The sequence below is a fragment of the Hemibagrus wyckioides genome, linkage group LG13 (assembly GCF_019097595.1).
Source record: "Hemibagrus wyckioides isolate EC202008001 linkage group LG13, SWU_Hwy_1.0, whole genome shotgun sequence".
NCBI classification, from domain to species: domain Eukaryota; kingdom Metazoa; phylum Chordata; class Actinopteri; order Siluriformes; family Bagridae; genus Hemibagrus; species Hemibagrus wyckioides.
In genome coordinates, this window is record NC_080722.1 from 17426919 (window position 1) to 17449764 (window position 22846).

The following is a 22846-nucleotide window of genomic DNA, read 5'->3' on the forward strand; positions in this document are numbered from 1 at the left end:
ATTGAACACTGTCAAAATCTCTACAAATAAGCACAGTCAGATCATAGATCAAGAGGCGTGTCTGTTCATGTGTTACGACAGGCTTACGACACTCTTCTTTAGGCACTGTAACTTGGACTTAGTCCCCTTTTTTTTTAAGCTGCCTGGAATTGTAAAAGAAAATAGGTGGTCACACACTAGTCTGACACAAACACACACACACACACACACACCAACGAAGCATGCAATCAATAAAAACATACGTTACGAATATTTTTCCATTATGATATAGTGTGGAAAATGTCTTTTGTTTGCATAATAATTAAACAGATCTCTGGTGCCATGGCCCTACTCCCTAATCCAGTGTCATTACTTGCTGTGTGATGTGGTGAAGTCATGCTGAGCCTTTCGGGTTAGTTTGCATTTGCTGTTGTTTTCGCAGGTGCCTTACAGTGCACTTTCCCAGAAGCTTGGAGGAACACTGTCCAGATGTAGCTCAACGAAGAGCTTCGACATAATGTGCATGTCCTCATCGTGCATATATTTCCAGTGACAATAAGAAAGATGAGGAGCTTAATTAATATTATGGAAAACACCCGAAAAGAAGTTTCATCTTATAGAGCAAACTAGAAATCCTCACATTTACATCAAGTAAGATGAGCAGAAAGTGCTTAGAGATGTTGAAATAACATCTGGATCCAAGTGATTCATCTGTTAACACAAAATATTGCAAGAGAGAGAGACAGAGAGAGAGAGAGAGAGAGAGAGAGAGAGAGAGAGAGAGAGCTCTTGAACTATTATTAACACCAAGTTACAGAGAATGAAGGACCTTTAGAAAGTGTGTTCTCTGCAAATGCTTGAGCATGGTCAGGTAGCACTTACCTGTGTAGTGTTTATTCCCAATCAGGCAGGAGTTTAGAGCTACTCCATTTCCTTACAGAAGTCAGATCATTAGTGCACTTCCTTCTGACAGCTGTGTGTTATTTTCCTGAGCCGAACTAAAAGTGCACTTCTCATTCAAATGGCACGGCTTTGTTTTGGGGTAAGAGTTGGCGCAGAGGCGATCCAGCTCCTGGAGCTTTGTCTGGGTTCAACAACAAAAAAAAAGCCTGCAGTGTTTTCCGATGTGGCTAGACAAAATTTAAGACGCAAACTTCTGGCAAGCACGCGCATAAAATACAACTGACAGTCCGGCTACTGGGAGCAGAACGGACTAAATGTCTACGAGTCGATTCGGAAAGTTGAAATCCCGCCCTCTGTCCGGCGCTGCTTTCACTCTGTTCCGCGTTCAGTGTGAACACAAAGCCCGCACTCAGGCTCCATCCCAAACCCCTTCGTTCTGGACACCTAGTGCACTGCCCAGGACGTACGTCATTCCATACACCACGTAGTGCACTTACATAGCGACTAGGGAGTCATTTGGGATTCGACTCACGTTCAGTCACGTTCACTATGGTCTTTTATTTCATGGAAGAGAATACTAATAAATAATAAATCAAATAATCGAGTTTCTCTCAGATATATAGGAAATATATATAAGAAAACTTTTTACAAAGCTGACAATGAACACTGACCTTGAAGAGCTAAATAGATTCAGATAATATTACAAACTTTATTTGCTTTTGTATATTTGTACTTAAATGTATTAAGCATGCATTAGGCTTGCTCATTGGGGATAAAATAGTTTAATAATTTAATTTAATATATATTTTTTTCTCCTTTCTCGGTTTCTCTACTTTTGTAAAGCTGCTTTATGACAATGTTCGTTGTAAAAGGCGCTATACAAATAAATTGAATTGAATTTGATTGAATTATATTGCTTTGGTGTTTAATTTAATTGTACTTAGTTAGTTAGTTAGTTGGTTTGTTTGTTAGTTGGTTTGTTTGTTTGTTAGATGTGGATAGAGTATGAGAAATGTTTGCTATGCTAATTTCCACGTGCTAATTGTAACGTACAATTAACTGGGTATTAGACGTTATAAATGAGTAATCCATACACAGAAAAACAAAAAAAACACTCTTAATTATAAAATACCTCTGCTCTAATAATCATAATTTTATTAGCAATTGGATTTTTGTTTGTTTGTTTGGTTTTTGTACAACGCTACGGCTTAAATATAACATCGTGGTATTGGTCTGCCCTCTGCTGTTATTCTTGAGGTTTTACACACTTTATACTGACACACCAATGTAACGTTAGAAAAATACAAAACTATAGAGATATATTCATGAGTCACTCGATATAATTTGAGGTGAAAAGTTTATTAAAGTTTACAGGATCAAAAGCCTTCAGTGGATGCATCTCCTTTCCTCAGAAAACTCTGCATGTTACTTGAGCACCATTCCGACCTGAAACAGGAACAAGCATGTCTCTGTTTGATCCACTGCTTCTGTTTCAATCTGTGCTTTTACATGCACCATGAAAAATCCATCACACATCTATTTGTAATACTATGGTCACCTTCTCCGGGGTTATGTTAGGGCATGTCCAGTTGTAAAGGTAGTAATGCGTAGTCTTGTCTTGTGTAAACTTCAGAGGTTCCAGAAATGCCTTGTTTCTCATAACATCCAGAGCAGTGAACACATCATATCCTCTCTAGAAGGTAAAGAAGTTGATAATGAGCAGAGTTTCAGTTTCCTTGGACTGCACCACCTTATATAGCTTTTATTACATATATGGACAGACTCACAGCTTTTGCTAAGATGAGGACATCGTCCATAAGCTGCTGCAGAGGGGTAGCAGTGGTGACTGTGTAAAGAGCGTGTGCTGCCTTCAGGCTCCGATGAATAAGGTGGTTCAAAACGGTCGAAGACAAGGTATAGAAACTTACCATATCAGTTAATGCACCTCCCAAATCCTGTAAGGACATTGTTAAGCAAATGTCAGTGAATAATGGAAAAGCAGAAAAAGAGATGTTTACTCGTTAATGTGGTTACACAGTTCCACTCTCATGCACAAGAACAAAAGTTTTTGACTGCAGATTAAACAGAATAGAGAAGTGAGCATGGAAGGGGTTTAATATGTATTCCTGCTCAGAGATTCCCATGACCCCTATGTGATTTATGCACACTAACCTCGACTACATAAGTATCAATGATGCCATCTCTGGGCAGGAACCAGTGCTGAGTCTCTTCCATGTTTAATATTGGGAGAAGATGAAAGTCTTTTAGATAATGCCTCAGAAGGTCCTGAACTTTGGGTACATCAGCCAAGGTCATGAGGCGTAGCCCAGCAGTCTTGGTCATCTGCCAAAAGAAAATAAGACTCATTAAAGGAAACCAAAAAGATATGACACCCGGTCATCCACGTGATGTAAAAGAAAATGTGATTCATCAGACCAGGCCACCTTCTTATATTACTCCATGGTCCAGGTCTGATGCTGGTCTGCGGCATTTTTTTTTTTTTGTCTTTTTTTGTCTTTTATTACATTTATCGGTCAGAAGAGAGCACCATAATCACTCACCTCTGGCAGTCGGTTCAGCTTGAGTGCACGCTGCAGGGTCATGTGGCGTGGAAGAGATGAGATATTCAACTCAATTAACTTGCGTGGGTTCAGGGATCGATACCAGTGCCTGTTAACACAGAGACAGGGGAGAGAGAGGAAAACTGCTACATTCAATTTAATCTTAATAAGGCTACTAAGAAATATCACATTGGAAGGGTTTTACAAAACAGTCCCTTTGTGTCTGCTGTAAACAGAAATACGGTGCATTGCTCACAAGTGGTGGAACAGAAACATCTTATTATCAGGAGAGCATGAGTTTGAATCACAATGATGTTACAGCCAACTGTGACCCACAGTCTAAAACACAAAATTGGCCATCTTCTTTGGGTAGAAGGAAAAGCATTATTGTGTCTGCCCTGTAAACCAGAGGGACACTAGCCAGCCATGGATATCTGTGAGCTCATGTTTGCAGAAGAAGAATGTGTTATGTTGCTATGTAATGTGGCATGAGCAGCAGATTGAAACCATGCAGCAGTGCATCTAAATGGCTCGTAAAGGCTCATACCTGCAGCTTGTCACAGGAGTTGGTAGCACAACACTGGCACTGTATATCGCCTGGTATAAACCCTGCTGCTGAACCCGCCTGGTGATCTCACGAATAAGGACCGGAGCCATACGCTTGGAGCGCAGCTTCTTATGCACACACAGGAAGTTTACCTCCACCATCTTCTTCTCTCTGTAGAGATTTGAACTGGATCATTTATATCTGTTCAGATCCGAACAGTTTTGAAAAACTGAGAATGAGAATGTACTTACATGTCGTATATTTTAACCGTGGCAGGGACAGCACTAATGAAGCCCACAAGTTTTTTGTTAGATTTGACCCTCACTCCACAATGCCACTCAGGCTGCCAACCGGGGGGACACAGCGCCCTTATATAATCACAATCACAGTCAAAACCATTGTATTTTGCTAAGTATATTAATTGTCCAATGAGTTTGTTCTGGTGTATAACTCACTAGAAACTGAAGAAAATACTCCATACTAAACTAATGTAGACAATTTTAACATAATAAATAATAAAGTGCTTAAATGGAGCTATAAGAAAATGTTGAAAAGGACTGGTTGACTGTACTCCAGTTTGTTTTTGTATAAGGAAAGATAAAATATGTAGATAGGCAAGGTTTGAAAAATGTATTATTTAAATCTGCTTCCTATGATGCAAATTGCAGTGAAATTAGTTTTCTACTTTTCCCTAACTGATTCCAGTTGTGAAACTACTTCAAACTACACATATAGCCATCTCATTCACCGCCTCCAAATGTTTCACACTTGCGATAAGTCTTGTTACACAGGGTGTGATATGCAAATTGTATTAATATATTAGCATCTTGAAGCACCTGAGAATTGTACTGTCTTGTCTTACAAAATCTAACATCTGTGTACCCACTTAACCCACTTTCACAGCGAACCCCTTTCTTTTTATGTGTTTATTAAGTTCCAGTAAAAAAATATATCATGTATTATAAGTGGGTATGTTATCTAGATAGAAGTGAAATAGAAGTGGAGCCTATTTCTGGAGCAGAAAAAATGTAAACAGAGAAATGAGTGAGATCAGTTGTATGTTCATATTGTGAATCATGATATCATTGGTAACATTACAACATCAATTTCACTCATGCTTCTGCAGTCATACTGTAAACTGAGTCAATGCTGCCCTTCAGAGGTAACCCTCACCATAGCAGGAATTCGGGGGAGTAGAACAAACGAAGTGTGTTGTCATCCTCTGCTGTGTAGTTTTCATTAAGCAATGTACACAGCTCCCCCAGCTGTATACGCAGACACATGCACACAATGCAAATGACACAACAATCAAAAACTGTGGACTACATCTAAACCGCACATGGATATTATCTCACCATTTAAAGCAACTCAGACATATTGTATTCCAACCAATATGGAACAGGATGCTTATTACTGAGCAAGATGTTGATTATAATTATTATTATTATAATCTATTTTATTATTATAGATTATTTCAAGAAAGGTTTTTGCAGCCCACCTGCTCTGCAGTTTCTAGGTCCAGTGTGTCCCAGCAGAAGCCTTCAGGGAGAGAATAGCACTCCTGTCGAATTTTCGGCTTCTCTGACTGTATGGGTCCGTGTGACAGCACTTCCTCTCCTTCAAAACAAGAAATGTCAGCATTTGAATCATCAAATCTAAATATAGTGCAGTGACAGTATTTGAGCAATCACAATGTCAGTGGAAAGCTTTCATTTCATGGAAAGATTTTGTTCGAACAGTATTTCCTGTCAGTTTCCAACACTGCTGCAAATAATACTAACTAACTGTAAGAAGGCACTTTTCAATTCATTTTTATTTACTCAAGCAGTTAACTCAGCGGACAAGTCAACTAAAATACACAAGAAGAAACCGGTAAAGCAAGAAGGATTGAAAACGTTTGACACGCCATTCATCAAGGCAGTCCTTTTAAACACCACCAAATACAAGACTGTGCAGATGTAATTTAAAAGCAGATACAGGAGAGGCATGGCTAAGGATGAGTGGTAAGCTGTTGCTGCAGCTATTGCCAAGGCAAAGTCATCCTTGAGCTAATATGAAAAGGAATGTAAGGAAAATAAGTAGATTAGGGATTAGTGAAGGAGACTAGCTGCAGAGCTTTAAAAAGCACATAATTAAACCTTTAACCATGTCTGAAATTGTGCTGGAAGCCTGACGAGAGAGGTTAAGATACGACTAATATGATTCATTTCTATTTTATCATTTCTATATTATCCCAGACATTAGTTCTGTACCTATCTTAGGGACTGGCTGGCTGTTCCAAAAGCTGAAGTTGTGCTTGTGGGCTTCTTTTAGGTTCTTAGGTGGACCTTGGCCCAGAGAGAAGAGGTGAAGTGCTCTCTGGATCTCCTGCTGCTTCTCTTCAGGGAGAGCATCCAACTAGATAGGTTAGAAAAAATCCACAAGATCACTGATGTTTTTCCTGTAGTACCTAAGATCACAGTATTGTCTAATACACTAGTTTTTAAAGTGGCATTAATGCATTTTACAAATGCGATTTATATTTTACAATTAAGTACATACCACTTTAAACGGGTCCGGTGGTCCCTCCTTAGCCCATGTTTGGCCCTTATCCTTCTTTGGTTTCTTATTATTTTTCAAAGCAACGTCATCCTCTTGATGAGAGTTCTTCTCACTGAAATTGAAACACTGTCATTAAGCTCTAAACTATCATGGACAGACACTACAAAGTAAAGATAATAAAAGCACTTACGGGCTTTTGTTCTTGTCCATTTGCATTTTTTCAGCCATTGAATTGACCCTCTGTTGACTTCTTTCTATAGCTGATGTGTGTGTATGAGTCAAGGCCTTATCTCACACAGCAGCAGGGGTTGGGGAGGGGCTGCCCAACTTCTTTTTTCTCCTTCCCCACCCTCCTGATACTGATATGCCTTATTATCTGAAAACTATAATTCAGGAGTTCTGTACCTCCATATTGTATGCCAAAACCCAGCAGGGGTTAACAAATATCCATCAATAATCTTTATCAATTAGCACACAGGCACTACTGTGTATCATGAAGACAATGCATTCACTGGAAATTAACCCATTTAATCCAACCAGTCATCATGGTTTTGAGTTTGTTTTAAAGATGTAAACATGCTGGAAATTAGGGGGGTTTTTTAACTGAAAGGTAAATAAAATTATAGCATATTTAGTCTGAAAATCTATGATGTAACTGATCAAATAACCAGAGCCTTTTTTTCTTAAATCATTCTCCTACTAAAAATATTGTCTGCATCAGAGCTCTATAAAAGAAAACAGGCATATGTGGTACATACAATCTTTACAGGGTGTATTACTGATATTTTATTGCAATATATATTAATATATTTCTAACAGGAAACAGAAACATGTAACTTCCCATATTGAACTCATTATTAAAATAGTGTCACTTTAAGAAAAACGGTAACGTAAAGATCCATATGAGGTACACAACAACTTTTCTTAGCTTACTTGGTTGACTATTGCATCTGCAACTTTAAATTCTAAGCTTTCTCATCAGTCTACTATGAAAAATAAAATTTTTAATCTTTCTAAAAATATATATTTTTTAGATTTTTAGTTCATGGCATATTTTATCCGGTTATGGCATATTTTTTAGTAGGAATAAAACTCATGTAGGCACATAGCTAGGAAAACTATGGAAATCAATGGCCGGGTGAATACAGTTTTCCTGTGTTACACGCAGAAATGGACTTCCAGTCATCCACCTTCAGAGGGCTCCAGTGTCAGCATCATGGTTCATAACAACTACAGTGCTTTTCAACAGCTTAGACTAACAATAAGAATTTATTTACAGACAATTCTCAAATTCCATATAACAAAAAAAAAAGTGTTTATTTGTTAATATTGACATTGCAAATGTATTGTTTTGGCATTGCATTACAATATTATAGACTTATTGATGTAACATACATCTCACAGATAAGTGTATGGCTTGTGTAACAGTGCGAATAGGCTGTTTTTGCTTTTTCACCATTACTGTTATATATTTCAAATATAAGTAAGGGTTTCAGCTTCTTACTATTTACATTTACTAGCACATGAAGACTAAACAAAATAATTAAGTGCATCTTTAATTCCAACACACCTGCTACACCTGAACAACAAGGCATTAAAGCACTGGCATTGTTAGAAAACAAATGCATGATTGTCCCAAATGAACTTCTAATACTGAAAAATACTATTAACTGTATAAGGTATATATATAAATAGAGAATTTAAATATCACTTTACAAAATCAAAACAGTGAGAATTATATAGAGAAAAACCTCATTGCTCTCTAAAACAGATGCTGGTTTACATGCGCGAATTAACCTCAAAATTAAACGTATAATTATTATGAGGTTGTGGTCGTAGAACTAAAACAACACATGTCTGCATGAAGAATGTTATTTAATATGACTTACTTACGTAATGGTGGTCAGGGTTTTAACAGTCATATAATTTTAATAAAGGTTACCAAACACATGTTTAAATATTCAGAATTTACACAAACCCAAATGTCAGGTTTTCATATCAGCAGAATATGAATGAATGATGCAGCTCATCACCATGCTATCAAAAACCTATCCTTTATCTTAACTTTACAATTACTTCAGCAGTGAAGTTTTCTTTTTAAATATAATGTAAAATAAGAAGCATAGCACATATCAGCCCTGAAAGGTTTGTACTGAACTGGATATTTGTAGTGAGACATTTTTTTTTCTACCCAGTTTCAGTGTTTTCATTGTCAAATTACCAACATGAATAACTCTTTCCCTACAATCAGGAGACAAAAAAAGCTGCATTTTTCAATCCTTGACCACCACAAGTCCACCAAAACATCATCCTGCTCAGTTTATAGCACAGTATTATTTTAAACAAATGGATTTTTCAGTTGCATAGGAAGAGAAGCCTAAAGGCTATGATTAGACACTGCTACATTTAACAAGTTACATGACAAAAAAAACCCTAACAGGAACTTGTAGTATTGCTTCGTCATTTCTATAGACATAATATAATTACATAATAAATATCTTTCCATGTTTTGAGTTTCTTCATTAATGCATATAATCTCCTACAGGAATGCTGGGACCTGAAAAAACCCTACATTTAATGGAGGAAAACCTGGTTTGTATTCTGTAGTAAATATAGTCCTCTGCTTCTTGTATTTGGTCTCTGTGATTAATTTGCAGTTCCCGTTTCTCAGTGAGTCCCTGTTTAAAGGATAATCAATTAACATCTACAGTATATAAAATATTACAGTACATCAATATCAACCATTGTAACCCAGTCAGAAGACGAGGTACTGCATGATCCTCTTGTTTGGCTAGTCTTTGCCTGAGGCAGCGTGTTTGGGGCTGCTGTAATTGGGTGTGACCTTGACGTGAATGAAGAGGCTGGCCGGAGAAAGGCTTGAACCGTCTGCTCTCAATAGCCGCACATGTCTGTAACCTGTAAAACAGATATCCAAACAAGACTTTCACTTCAGGAAAGATAGGAATAGGAAAGGATACCTTAAAGGATCTGTAGTGTAGGCGTATCTGCAGTGTTCACCCAATAACTATAAGAATAAGTGTCGTTTTCTCAGAACCTTAGAAGAAAACCTGTATAACTTAGAATGGAAGTCTATGTTTAGATGTTGGGGCTGTCAATTACTTCACCTGCCAAATCCTCCACAAGTCAGCTCTCCCTTATCAAGATAGTAAAAGCCAGCCAACTGCATCTTTTCGAAGCTGCTGCTCAAGCTGCTTAACACACCTTGATTGAGGCACTATCTACCCTCTGCCACACACAATGGATCTACACACCCTTGCTGAAATGGCAGTTGTGATTCAAACCCAAGATAAATGTTAGAGCATGTTAGAATGTGGGTTTGTGAACCAAATCAATCAAATTCAATCTCGTGTACAAAAGTTATCACACAGGTGTCATGAATGAAATGATCTTGAATAACTATTCAGCTGTTTCTGTAGGATCTTTATTACATATTCTTGGTTTCATCCGACTACTGGAGCTATTGTCCACAAGGAGCTTATAAAGCATGCATGGTATCTCATCACATCAACAAATTGAGAAAATGGTGCACGACGGTGACATCACCAAAACCAGGGCATACCTCCAAAATTTATAAAACGACAAAACACTTGCCAGGGAGGCTGCCAAGAGACCTACAGCAACATTACAGGAGCTGCAGGCATATCCGACATGGACAGATTACTCTCTGCATGTGACAACAATCTCTTATATTCTTTATGTCAGTGCTATTGGGCAGGGAAGCTAGATGGAAGCGCTTTATCATTAGAAACATCTAAGCTCAATTAAATCAACCAAAATGTGTTTTAGTTTGATGAAACCAATTCCAATAGGTATAATAATTCCATAATTGCAAACTACACACACAGTGAAGCATGGTGGTGGCAGCATCATTTTTAGGACTGCATTTCTATAACCAGAACTGAGGTTTTTATCAGGATGGAGCTATGTAAAGCTATAAATGCCAGTCAGTTTTAGCGCTAAACCATTAGGAATTTCACCTTTCAGCATGACAATAACCCAAAGCATATATCCAAATCAATAAAGGAATGTCTTAACCAAAAGAAGATCATGTACTAGCCAGAGTCCAGATCTGAATCCAACTAAATATCTGTGGGGTGACCTGAAATGGGCTGTGCTTAATAAATGGCCTAGAAAAGAAACTTGGTCTAGAATGTTTTTTAAGAAAGAGTGGGAAAATATTGTTGGGTTAATATATATATATATATTTGTTTAAATTTTATATATATATATATTTGTTTAAATTTTATATATTTTTTACATTGCATTTTACACTGAGGTTGGAAAAAGTTCTGACATGATTTAACTTATTTTCATTTTTTTTTACATCACAAAAACCTGCTATTTTGCTTGAGTCAAATGTATATGTAAATTAAGGGCTTATAATGATGGCATGGTGGAGGAGCGGGTAGGTCTTCCACCTCAAACCTCCAGTATCCCCAGCTTCAGGGGAAACATGTATGGCCATGAAAATTTATACCACCATAGTTACTGGTCAGGCAGGTATAATACAAAACTCATGGAAAGCATTTATTAGTGATATTGACAGTTGGATAAAAATATATGAGAACTATAAGCTTATACCTGTACGCATGCTGGTGAATGGGAGAGTAAACTGGCCCAGGAATTCATTTCGTGTTGTGTAGTCATGATCCTCCACTAAAAAGCGAACTAGAACCAGCTCTGGCACATGCAACAGGAACTTAAAGGTACATTCCCACCTGGGGTTAAAGCCTGGATAAAAAACACACAGGAGAGAAACATGACTTAAATACACACACACACACACACACACACAAATACACACACACACACACACATTCACTGAGGCATCTGATCACACACAGGAGTTAAAAATATCAGCTATTGTGCATGCTCATTAAGAAGTGATGACGTGCCGTTATTGTCAATGCGGTGTGTCTTTTTCTTGTTGTTGTCTATGGGAGCTCCATGAGTCTCCACCCAGACCATTGGGTCCACAATAGAGTTGAGTTTCTCTGTGTCTGGCTTAGGTAGCTGCTGTGCTGAGATGACCTGAAACACAATACACAAATTATACAAATAAACTAGTGGAAAATTTATCTAGCTAATTCATTTAATGCCATGTTTAGATTCTATCTTGTTCAACCCTTCCTCTTGCCTTTTTTTTTTTTTTTTTGACCACAGATTTAATTACGTGACCCAGGCACAAACAGTCCAAGATATCACCTTAGTGTAAAGACATAATTCTGCCAAATGGCTCTGGGTGGGTAATAACAAATTCCTGTGAGTATTATTCACATCAGGCTGTAACATAGTGGCATTATTAACAGGGATGAACTAATATATCTATCTGTGTAAGTAAGAAAGTTAAGAAAGGGATACCCAACCTTAATAACAAGGAGAGTGGGGCTGTGTCCTGGTCCTCCCCCAGTGTTTTCAGGATTGAACTCGGAGTCTGGCTGGCACAAAAAGCTGGGCTTTAGTACATATCCGCAGCGTGCATTGGGTAAGAAACGCCCCTGATTTAGATCCATCTGCTCCCCTTGTGTTTGGAAGTTTAGCGCGACTGTAAGAGATGATGAGGAAAAGCTTGGATAGATTAAATGTAGAAAATGTGAAGAACCATTAACAGATCTAGATTTAACTTTTGTTTGTAAGAGTGTATGAAAGTCCTTTTTTAGAAACAGTTTTGCATGAATTAAAATCTACCAATCTGGCAGCCGGCGTTCCACATATCCTGAGGGTTGTAGTTGGAGGACTGCAGGCGCTGACCAGACGGGTAGATTCTGCTCAGCTGCCGGCTGTTATGACGTACAAAGAGCTTGCCTGTGAACAGAAATCAATTAATAGACATACATGAGTATACACTTGTAATACATTCGATATACTTTGGGGGCTAAGAAGTCAACTCTGGGATATTTTATTCATTTAAACTATGAGTCTACATAGGCAAATAGTTACAATTTAATATACAATATATCATAAACTATTATATTCATGGTTTTAAAATGTTGCATATGTCAAACATTTTAATTGCAAGGTAAACTTCAGTTAAGTATCATCACACACAGACACACAAGTCACCTGAGTTTTTGATATGTTTTAGAGCCTGGCTTTCAGAGAAGGAGGACATTTCATTAGGAGGTTTCTTGGTTGCCTGATCAAAGCCTTTAAAGGGAACGCTGCAAGTGTACACTACCAGGTCAGAGAGCTCTGGACTCAGCTTAGACACCTTTGAAGAAGAAGCACACGTACACTGGAGAGCAATGGCCGGTTAGAGACACACACCACACACACAAGCATGCAAACACAGACAGACACAAATGACTTCAGAAGACTGAAACAAAAACACAGACACAAAAGGCTTCACTTAACCGGGACACTGAGCACTGAGCACAGGCATATTATCATCAAAAAAAAAAAAAAAAATCCACAAGCCAGCAGAAGTAATATTTTACAGAAAACGGTCAATAAATAACCAGCAATTTTCAAGCATTCACCTTCTTGCTTTCTTTCTTTGCTTTGACTTTGCCCTCGGCTTTACTCTCGTCATCAGAGCAGCTGGACTCAGATGAACTGGAGCAACTGGAGTGCTGCTCCACTCGTTCCTTCTTCCCCTTCACCAAAATTTTCCATTTCAGCTCCTAACAACAAACATGGAAAACAGACCACATAACAAATGATGTCAGATTTTGTAAACTAATTTGAAACACCTGAATTATAGTGTTCAGTCAAAAACGCAGTTAAACCAAGACATTTACAGAGTCGCTGATGTTCAGGATGATCATCACAGCATTTTTGATTACAGCAGCAGCACGGAGATGAAAGTCTACACTACTGAGGTGAGATTATCCATTGAAGAAACAGTGGGATTTGTGCATGAACTGTTTTAGATTAAGTGCAAATCTGACAAACCACAGATCATATCGTATTTGGTATTTGGGCTAAAGGTGATTTTGTGCAATTTATTTTTGGATGATTATAAGTTTGTTTGAAGAAGCCTCCTGGTGGTCCAGCACCAGGATCCCGTGCTCTCATTGCTGTGGCCTGGGTTTGATTCCCGGGCAGGGCGCTATCCCAGCTAACTCTTCAAGCCCGGATTAAATGGGACGGTTGCATCAGGAAGGTCATCCGGCGTAAAACCTGTGCCAAATCGAAACATGCGGACCAAATGATCCGCTGCACCGAACCCAAATAGGAAGCAGCCAAAAGAACAACAACAACATAGGTTTGTTTGAAGAAATTGACCAGATACAATCCTACCAGATACATTGTGGGAACCTGAGGCAAGTTTAACATTTTTATTCAGATTAAATCATTTGCTACTTTGCACATCCAAAAAAAAAAAAAAAAATTGGCACAGATACACCATTTATCTAGCACTGCATCCAAATTTCTGTGACATAGAAAGGCATAATTGACCGTTTTCTAAATATAATGAGATTTTAATTAATGACTCCAGAGAATAGGAATGCAAAATGAATTAACCTCATTTTAGTTGGGATCAGCTGCCCAGAAACCGAACACTTTGCCCAGAAAACTTTGTTTAATAGTACTGCATGAAGGTTGGCTGGCTGCTGGACTGTTTGGTTGAGAATACAGACACTTTTAATATAATGTAGTGTAATAATAATATCTACATTTTTAATATAATGTAGTGTATATCGAAGACTTTGAACTGTGAAACATGACCAATATAGAGCATTGAGTATATATATATATATATATATATACATTTCACGTTTCACAAGGCAGGATGAGCCCAAGGAATAAGTCAAGTACATGGAATCTAACCAGAGGTGAAGAGCTAAATAACAAAAAGTACACAATTAAAATTGCAATAAAAGAAAAAGAAAGTGTAAATATTTGAAAGAGAAACGTCAATATGAAAATGTATTATTTTCACAGTACTGTACCTCAGGTGAGGGAAGGCTGTCACACTGGTCATTGTGAAGTGGTTTAGTGAGCAGTTTATCCCCCAGGATAGAGCGCAGCTGCTGGGCCATTACTGCCTGTTGTTCCACCGAGCAGTGATTCTCCAGAGACAGAATTAGAGGGTAAGGAGAGGCCTGTGTAGTGCACAGAACAGTAGAATACATGACACTGTTTACACATAGGCAGAGCTAAAGACATTTTATCTATATGTACTGTATACTCTGTATAAATATACTAATATACTATAGGAAATGTACTTTTAAAGTAATACACATACAACAAAACATAATGAAAGTGATATAACAGCATGCCCTGTTGTGTATGTAATAAAGACATGCTGAAAATATTTCCATGATCTGTGATTGGCTGAATAAAACCTCACAAAAGAGTGATAATATAAACAATATCTTTTTCAGACCACCTTAAATGCATACTCAGCGATGGCCTCCACCACCTCTCTGAAAGGTACTTTAGAAGTAAGAGTGTGTCCATGATAAATCACTGGTTCTCGATCTCCATCCCAGCAATCGAGCTCAACACAGCGGCAGCCGTGACTAAGAGCTCTGCACAACACATGAGCACACACACAAATAAAAGAGCAGGCCTTTACCTTCAAATGTCAACAGGTGCTATGTTTATGTGTAAATGTGGCTGTTTTACCGGATATACGGCTCGGCACTGCTCTCGCCCATGACCTGGTCTTTGGTAAGGTAGGTGTTGTGGGAAGAGGAAATGAAGTAATGACTAAGCGGTTGCTTCATGTCCTGATACACTCTGCCATGCTCTGGATCAAACACAACGTTCTCCTTCGACAGCATGTACATGGTGAACCCATTTGCCGTCATGAGTTGGTTTTTCTGAGCTGTGAGCCAGAACACAGATGCTGATGTTAGAATTATTCCAATACACACAGTGAAAATAGATAATGCTTTATAGTATATTCAGAAAATACTAACCTATAAATTCTAATCCCATAAGTTCAAATCACATACAAAATTTTATACATTTACAGGTAATACTCTGATATAAAACTTACGATATGTTATACTTCGTTAATAACATATTTATACACACCAGATAGACCTTTATAAGACTTTGAATTTTTTTGGGAACTCTTTTATCCAAAATTGTCGGGTGACATATTTACAGTATAGTGGTATATAATCAAGTCATGTAATGAAAAACGGAAAACAGTTAACTTTTTAAGAAACTTTTAATTAGATTTCTCCTTTTACTTTTAAAATGAGAGACATTTATAATGAAAAATGAATTTTTAACCACTGTTTTCATTCAGTGAGTTTGTTATGTAACAGAAATTTGTTTTATTTTATTTATTTTTTTGTTTTATATCATGTTTGATGCAAAATGTTATTTGCATGTCATATTTTAGCTTTTTTTTATGGTACTTGCAGCTTAGGTCACTGGTCCTCATAGACACCAGCGCTCAAACAGCAATGACTCTATTCTATAATACTGTGAAGTTTGCATGAGGAAGTGGAGAAATAGAGGCATGAAATTGAATGCACTGTTTTTGAGAGTGTATATTAAAGGACACTGTTTTACCCCATTCGTTGAGTTCGTAAGTAAGGATGAGACTCTGTGCATGGACAAGTGTGTTGTCTTCTCCCTGGTCTTTTAGAAATTCACGCAGGTCCACTGTGGATAGCACGCGGCCGTTGGAGGAGTATTCACGGAACACTGCGTCTAGCTCGGGTCGACGTAACAGCTCACGACAAAACAGCTCGATCTCGCTGTGGTCCAGACGATTGTCTACCGAGCGGTCACATTTCTGTTATATACACACAAACACACGCGTTCTAAGAATTTTCTCTAAGAGATTAACACGCAATGCATGATTCTTCACATCTGAATCTTCGTACTTCCAAAAAGTATTTAAATACAAGCTCAGTTTGTTTTGTCATGACATAAGCTTAATGGGTTGAATCAGCATAATACCTTTCTTTAACCTTACCCTGCATGCCAGATGGCAGTTTAATGAGTTTAAGCAATTATGATATATGATACTGTATATTTTATCTAAAAATCTATTCCAGGAACATGGCTTGAATCTAAATGAATATTTAAGATTCCATTCATGTCTAACCAGCTTGCTTGCAACTTGGCATGGCAGGAGGACATGTTTTTTCCCCCCAAAGTGCATAATCATAAATCCTAGTATAACAATAATTTTTATTCTATAGCTGAAAATTCCTAAGGGGTATTAATATTAATGCATTGCTATAATACCGATGGACAAGGATGCTTAGAAATGTTTTAGCATTAGGATTTAACTCTTATGATGGTCACTCTGCCACTGATGTCTAATCAAGAAAAGTAGGAGAGAAATCTAACCTTGAACAATCTAAGAGCGTATTGCTCATCGAGGTCTATGTTGATCATCTGAAGCAGCGTCTGCACTTCTTCATAAGTCATCTTCCCATCCTGGTTTAAATCTGCCTGCTTCAAGTAGCTATGTATCCAGGTGAAACAGTCAGGGTTTAACACACAAGTCAAGTTAGAAGCTAAACTGTGTTTTCATATAAACAATAAAATGTGTGCAAAGTTGATTTATTATAAATGTATAATACAACATTAAGCCTAATTGATTGCTTGGAAGCTGCAAGGAGAGTGTATGGCCAAAAAAAAAAATTTTTTTAATGATACGGTCTGTGTGCCAGCCTGATGATCTCTATTAAAGAAACGCCATAAGACGTTCTATCAGGTTATTTGTGTTGTAGTAAGATGCTGTAAGATTACCTTTTATTGAAATATTCATAGAGCACATTTTGCACTGTGCTTTGCTTTGATCATAAAGCAAATTTCATGCTGTCATTTCATGTCATCTGTTCATTAGCATGACAACGTACACTAAAGCTTTTATGACATAGTGTCACATGATTGATAAAAAGAAATAAAGAAAATAGCTCTCATTATCTTGTTTAGCACAGTATATCTGGTTTGATAGTGAAAAATGGGTCTAATTTCCATAAGAACTTAAGAAGTAGCAATGCTTTAAAGACAATATGGATTTAAGTCTCATCATGGATGGATAGTATTGTATTGTGAACTCACTTTATACTTTTAAGAGTTTAAATATTAAGCAAAAAAAGAAAATCAATCCTATGTGCTTTAAACTTTTATGAGGGCTATCTGCTGATTCAGCCAACTGAATGCTGAAGGATATTGGTCGAGTTTCTCCGTATGACTCATGTTGTTGATTCGGTCTTGAAGGGTACAGATCCCCCGGGCCCAGTGCTGTGCCTCCTCTACACTTTCACACTGCAAGTCCAAACTCTTCCTCCCCCCCTTGAAGATGATGCTCAGACACTGTTCATCTGGGACAGAGCCAGCCAGCCTGCGCAGGTTCTCTGACTGACAGCCCTCGCGCACACATTCCACCTCCATTACCGAGACTGAGGACAGAGACAGCACAGAAATAGATAGCTTTAATATATATCAAGCAAATATTTACAATAACACAAGCACCAAATAAGTAATGAACAAATCATAGTAAAGAGGCTTACAGTATTACCCATGGTGCTTGCTATTTTCATGGAACAAACAGGGGAAAACTGGAAGACAGGACAAACCTCAATATTTGCTTATATTTACTATATTTCCTTCTATATTAGCTTATATTTATTTATATTTCCTTGATATATATTTGCTAATTAAATATGTGTTTACACTCTCCGGCCACACACACCACTATAACCTCAGGAAATCTCCTCTGTGACACGTATCTGACAGAGAATCCTTTCTTCAGTGCAGTGCCTAGAGGCTACACCTTTCTCTAGCTGTAATTCCCCTTTCATTCTGAGTTCCCTATACTTCCCTGAACTCGCCATGTGTGTTCCTAAAGTCCTAGCATGCTGTTTTTTTTTTGTTGTTGTTGATATCAATGATAAGGGATCTTATAAGTCTATAGTTCCATGACTTTGTTTGGACACAAAACACATATGTTGCACATTTCTGGCTCTGTTTACATATAAAAGAGGACTATTATTGCACTACTACACTTTAAAGACGGACAATACCACAGCTGCTCATCATTTCATTTCACACTCCATGACCACCCCGTACTGCTGCTGTCTGCACATTCCACATACTTATACAGTTCATTTATATAGTTCTTACTTTTTTCTTTTTTTTTTTTTTTTACATTTTTTATATATTTTTACATACCTCTACTTATACTTTTTTTTTATTGTTTTTTATTTTATTTTATTTTATTTTATTTTATTTTATTTTATTTTACTGTAACAAAATTGTAAATTTTATATTTTATATTTATTCTTCCTATTGGCATTTTGCCTCCGTATTTCCTTTTTCCTTTTCAAGGTCACAAACAGTCGTGTAAGTATTTCACTGCATATCGTACTGTGTATGGTTGTGTATGTGACGTATAACAAATTCGGATCTGAATTTGATTTTGAATTTAAATCAATTTCAAAAATCGAATCGATTCATCTGCTGGTTGTGTGTAAATCCAAACATTCAGCCTCTCTCTTTTTTTATCACAATATAGAGAATCTAAGACAAACGGACATACGAAAGGATGGACAGATGGCAAAAGTTTTAAATAGGCTTTGAGTTTCTGAACGTCAGTAACAAGTAACATTTCTGTATGACAAACAGGAAGAAAGCTGCTCCTTGACTTGCTGTGTCCTTGAAGAGGGCATAAAAAAGTTGTTATATAAATTACATTTGAATTATATGCTAACTAATCCTATTATTGCCACTAATTCGGCGTAATAGTATCTGTCTGACACTCAATAATTATGAAAAACGTGCTGAAATATGTATTGACAATATGGCCACCAATACTGGGTGGAACTTAGTTCACTCGAGATTACTCAAGATGTTTAAGACAAGATTCTTTGACTGATTAATTTATTACTGTTACTTTATTATGTATAAGGGATTTTGATTTCATTCAAAGATTCTTGTTGATTTTACACTGTGATTTTTTTTAAGAATATTAGATCAGGGAAGAAAAACTAGACTAGATAAATAGAAAAAATAGAACAAAAAGTTTGATGAATTATTCTGAAAAATCTACCATTACAGCCAATCATTTACTCAAGTACTGTAATAAGACTACATGTAGCTTGTTACTTTGTGTGCACACATGTGCTCTGCCCTGTCCACATCACAAAATAACATCACTGGCTACAAGCAATTGAAGACCAAGTGTCTATGTACAGGCTGCGCTGCTTCCAGGGCAATGATTACCCTTCATATAACCCATATGGAACAAACCAGAAAAATGAAGTCCAAACTCTTCCCACCCCATCATACTCTCTAATTAGTTGAGTGCAACTTACAGGCCTGGTTGAGATACCCCCCTGTTTGAGCCACAAATAGACAGCCCTGTAATAACAGTACTGTGGCACAGCAGACCTGCCTACTGCAGTGTTTGCACACCCATAATTCAGAGGTATATTTAAAACTCCACCTTACTGAAAAGAGCACTCACACTGTATGCTTGCAAAGCTGTATTGCTGGCAGCCCAGTAATGTCTTCCCTTATACCCTGTTACCAGTGTTAATCTTTATAAATACTTCAATTCATAAGACTCCATGAGGATGATCTGGGACACATGCGCCTTTGCTTTGTGGCCCTACGCAGCTGGACTTACAGGTTTTGGTTTTGCTGAAGGTACCATTGGATTCACAACGAACTGTGACACCATCGTCCTGCAACTTTAGCATGCGTTTCCTCTGCCAGCGAGGTGAACGCAGCTTTAACATGGTGGAGCCTTGCAGCATTGTCTGTATATTTCCATCATCCTGGACACCTGACAATAAGACATAGATAGATAGAGAGAGAGAGAGAGAGAGAGAGAGAGAGAGAAGCTTTTTACATCTGGCACTTTACCAATGACATTTTCAAAAAGCATGGCAAATAATAAATCTTTTTAAATAGTCTTAATTAAATTGCCCCTATGCCTGTATACTTGCCACGAGAACCACATGCTCACTAAAAGCTATAGTAACAGAGATTTACAAACTAATTGGATGGTTTTGTTTATTTCAATTTATGAATGAAGAATTTCTGATAGCCTGAAATACATCGTGTAAATTAAGTAGAACGAGTGGTTTAGTTGTTCAGCAAAGAATTGAGATTTATGTCTTGGACACTGCATGTGCTCTGTAACATAATCAACTGACGAATGTCATGAAGCCCTCAATTATTAGCCATAATTTCTCTTCTAAAGAGCATCTTAAGGAATCTAACTGCAACTTTCTTAACAAAATATCAACCATTGCTTGGTTTAAATCTGTTTTACTCAGTATAAGCATGTCATACAGAAACTATTATAGCCCTTTAGGTGATAGTGAGGGGCATTCTTTGGTCCTTATCTCATGCTCCAGTATAACAGCACAGCTCGAGTTGATTCCCTCTCAGAGGGAAACAAACTTGTATTCTATTCTGGGTTTTAAAATTGTATGTATTTCCTGCTATCTGAAATCACACGATTATATTTTATATTTTATTTTTCTATCAAAAACCTATACTGTCAGAATGAATGGGCTGGAATGGACCTGTTCTCTGAGGAACATAATGTGGATTGCACCCATGGGATAATTATTCAAGTCCAGCATACTTTGTTGTTGTGCTGTTTAAAAACACAGTAAAAACATACACATGACTGAAAGCTTAATCACTAGGTATGTTTACATGCAACCGAATAATCTAATAGTAATTGGACTGATAGCTCGACTGGATTGAAAAGTCTTCATGCAAACTTCAAGTGATCCAACTGAGCTTGATCCAAATGAAATTTCCATTAGATTGAAAGGGGTGGTGTAGATCTGAATTAATCTGGCTAAAAAGAGAAAATTAACCATGTAAACAAATATTTGACTAGACAGTTTTTAGGGTACACACACAGTACTTTCTGGAATCTTCAATCCGATTGAAATCTTTCAGACTAATGAAAACGAGGGTATATAAACATAATTAATGTGCCCTAAACATACACTGTTCCACTGTCAGCTGTTACCATTCTGTGCTTTTGTCCTCTACACATGGAAAACAGATGCTCAGATATGGTTACACAACATATCCACCCTGCTAGTGTATTTACAGGAGACTGTTTGTCAACTTTCACTTCTGCAATAGGAAGCCTTGTTTAACTTCACTTCATAGCTCATAAAAAAAATGATTCAGCAAGAGAAAATAATAATAATAATAATAATTACTATATTGTATACTACATTTCAACATTCTTGCTCATACTGTATGTAGCCTACACATTGAATATTATACCTCTGTTCCATTACTTACCATTAATACTTATTTTAGTGCATTTGTAACATATAACTTTACTCTGATTTTGATTCTCTCTCTCTCTCTCTCAAACACCAACATCCACACACGATTACAAACAAAAATGCTTATTTAAAAAGGTCAATGTATATATGTCAAACGTTTTCCAGCTTCTCAATATATTCAAAAAAGGCTGACTATTAAGCACCAGTGTAATGCTTCTGACACATCTTCAAAATAAATAAATAAATCTGATTTAATTTATCTTTCCAGACAGGTTGGCTGCTGGTCAAAGTATTTTACTTCTACTTGGCATTAATCACCACCAACAATAATGTAAAGTGCTTAGAGTATGTGCTCAACTCCATGCAACGATAGAAATGTGCTCTGATGTACTGGTTTAAAGATCACGGTTTATTACAGGGTACAATAATAATACTAATAATATTATAGAGTACAATAATAATAATAATAATAATAATAATAATAATAATAATAATAATAAATATTATTATATATTTATTATATTATATATTATATATATTATTATTATTATTATTATTATTATTATTATTATTATTATTATTACGTGCACTAGCCTGGATGTCCTTTTCCTACCTAAATTTTTCAGAGGTTGCTCTGCTTCAGGTTTAGTCGCTCCGTTCCTGTGCATGGCCTTTGCCTTGTCCTCGTTTCCCAGCATCACACTTCTGTAGTCCGACCACTTTTCAGCAGCTCTTTCTCCTTCTTCAGAGATTTAGAGTCCTTTACCTTTATTCCTTACGGAATAAACGCCACTGATTTTTTTTTTCTCCCAGCTTTATGAGCCGCATTTATCTGAAATATCGGTGACCCCGCCCCTGTCTGGTGACGTCAAGAGCGGAGGAAGCGCTGCGCAATCCGATTACCGAGACGCAGGACAAGTCACATGGGAGCGCACTATATTTGTATAATAATCAAAATCTCATGTTTCCAGCATATAAACTACCCCAAGGCTTTAAAATAGCAAGTCTGTTTTGAAACAAGATGGGTGGTCTGATGGGTGGACAATATAAGCAGTTAACATTAAAATAAAATATACACAAAAAACGACCAGAACATATTC

The 22846-nt window shown here is 37.1% G+C and overlaps 3 protein-coding genes and 1 long non-coding RNA gene across 6 annotated transcripts in view; 1 reads left to right on the top strand and 3 right to left on the bottom strand.

Moving 5' to 3' along the window:
* svild (supervillin d) overlaps positions 1-1267 on the bottom strand; it is a 50529-nt gene extending 49262 nt beyond the window's left edge. For both annotated transcript variants that reach the window (XM_058406400.1, XM_058406398.1), the window contains exon 1: positions 862-1267. The gene's annotated coding sequence lies outside the window, so the exon portion shown is untranslated. The remainder of the gene's footprint in view (positions 1-861) is intronic.
* An 859-nt stretch (positions 1268-2126) lies between these two features.
* On the bottom strand, positions 2127-6817 carry nmt1b (N-myristoyltransferase 1b). Its single transcript, XM_058405722.1, has 12 exons — positions 6722-6817; positions 6532-6643; positions 6243-6387; positions 5489-5607; positions 5164-5255; positions 4242-4358; positions 3991-4161; positions 3444-3552; positions 3055-3225; positions 2670-2837; positions 2441-2575; positions 2127-2328 (listed from the first exon to the last, which is right to left on the bottom strand). The coding sequence occupies exons 1-12, from the start codon at positions 6757-6759 to the stop codon at positions 2308-2310; spliced, it is 1398 nt and encodes a 465-aa protein (XP_058261705.1). The 5' UTR covers positions 6760-6817; the 3' UTR covers positions 2127-2307.
* Positions 6818-7424: 607 nt separating this feature from the next.
* Positions 7425-22603, bottom strand: plcd3b (phospholipase C, delta 3b). 2 transcript variants are annotated; one of them, XM_058405420.1, is made up of 15 exons: positions 22360-22603; positions 20108-20266; positions 17651-17879; positions 16819-16948; positions 16030-16255; positions 15127-15328; positions 14888-15029; positions 14448-14600; positions 13032-13175; positions 12616-12787; positions 12241-12357; positions 11919-12097; positions 11448-11583; positions 11134-11283; positions 7425-9447 (listed from the first exon to the last, which is right to left on the bottom strand). In XM_058405420.1, the coding sequence occupies exons 1-15, from the start codon at positions 22442-22444 to the stop codon at positions 9323-9325; spliced, it is 2349 nt and encodes a 782-aa protein (XP_058261403.1). In that variant the 5' UTR covers positions 22445-22603; the 3' UTR covers positions 7425-9322. The 2 variants fall into 2 exon arrangements, with proteins under 2 accessions (XP_058261403.1, XP_058261402.1); XM_058405419.1 differs by lacking the exons at positions 17651-17879; positions 20108-20266; positions 22360-22603 and having other exon boundaries at positions 7443-9447; positions 12616-12763; positions 16819-17577.
* Positions 13123-15016, top strand: LOC131363147 (uncharacterized). The gene is made up of 4 exons (XR_009206280.1): positions 13123-13373; positions 13518-13759; positions 14440-14588; positions 14883-15016. It is a non-coding gene; the product is annotated as an uncharacterized LOC131363147 (long non-coding RNA).
* Positions 22604-22846: the final 243 nt, after the last annotated feature.

Coding starts and splice junctions, on each gene's coding strand:
- nmt1b (XM_058405722.1), bottom strand. CDS start 6,759: ATGGCTGAAAAAATGCAAATGGACAAGAACAAAAGCCC. Junction 6,388..6,531: donor CACCGGACCCGTTTAAAGTG/GTATGTACTTAA, acceptor TAACCTATCTAG/TTGGATGCTCTCCCTGAAGA. Junction 3,226..3,443: donor AGCTGAACCGACTGCCAGAG/GTGAGTGATTAT, acceptor TTCTTTTGGCAG/ATGACCAAGACTGCTGGGCT.
- plcd3b (XM_058405420.1), bottom strand. CDS start 22,444: ATGCTGGGAAACGAGGACAAGGCAAAGGCCATGCACAGGAACGGAGCG. Junction 14,601..14,887: donor TCGCTGAGTATGCATTTAAG/GTGGTCTGAAAA, acceptor TGCACTACACAG/GCCTCTCCTTACCCTCTAAT. Junction 12,098..12,240: donor GAACGCCGGCTGCCAGATTG/GTAGATTTTAAT, acceptor CATCTCTTACAG/TCGCGCTAAACTTCCAAACA.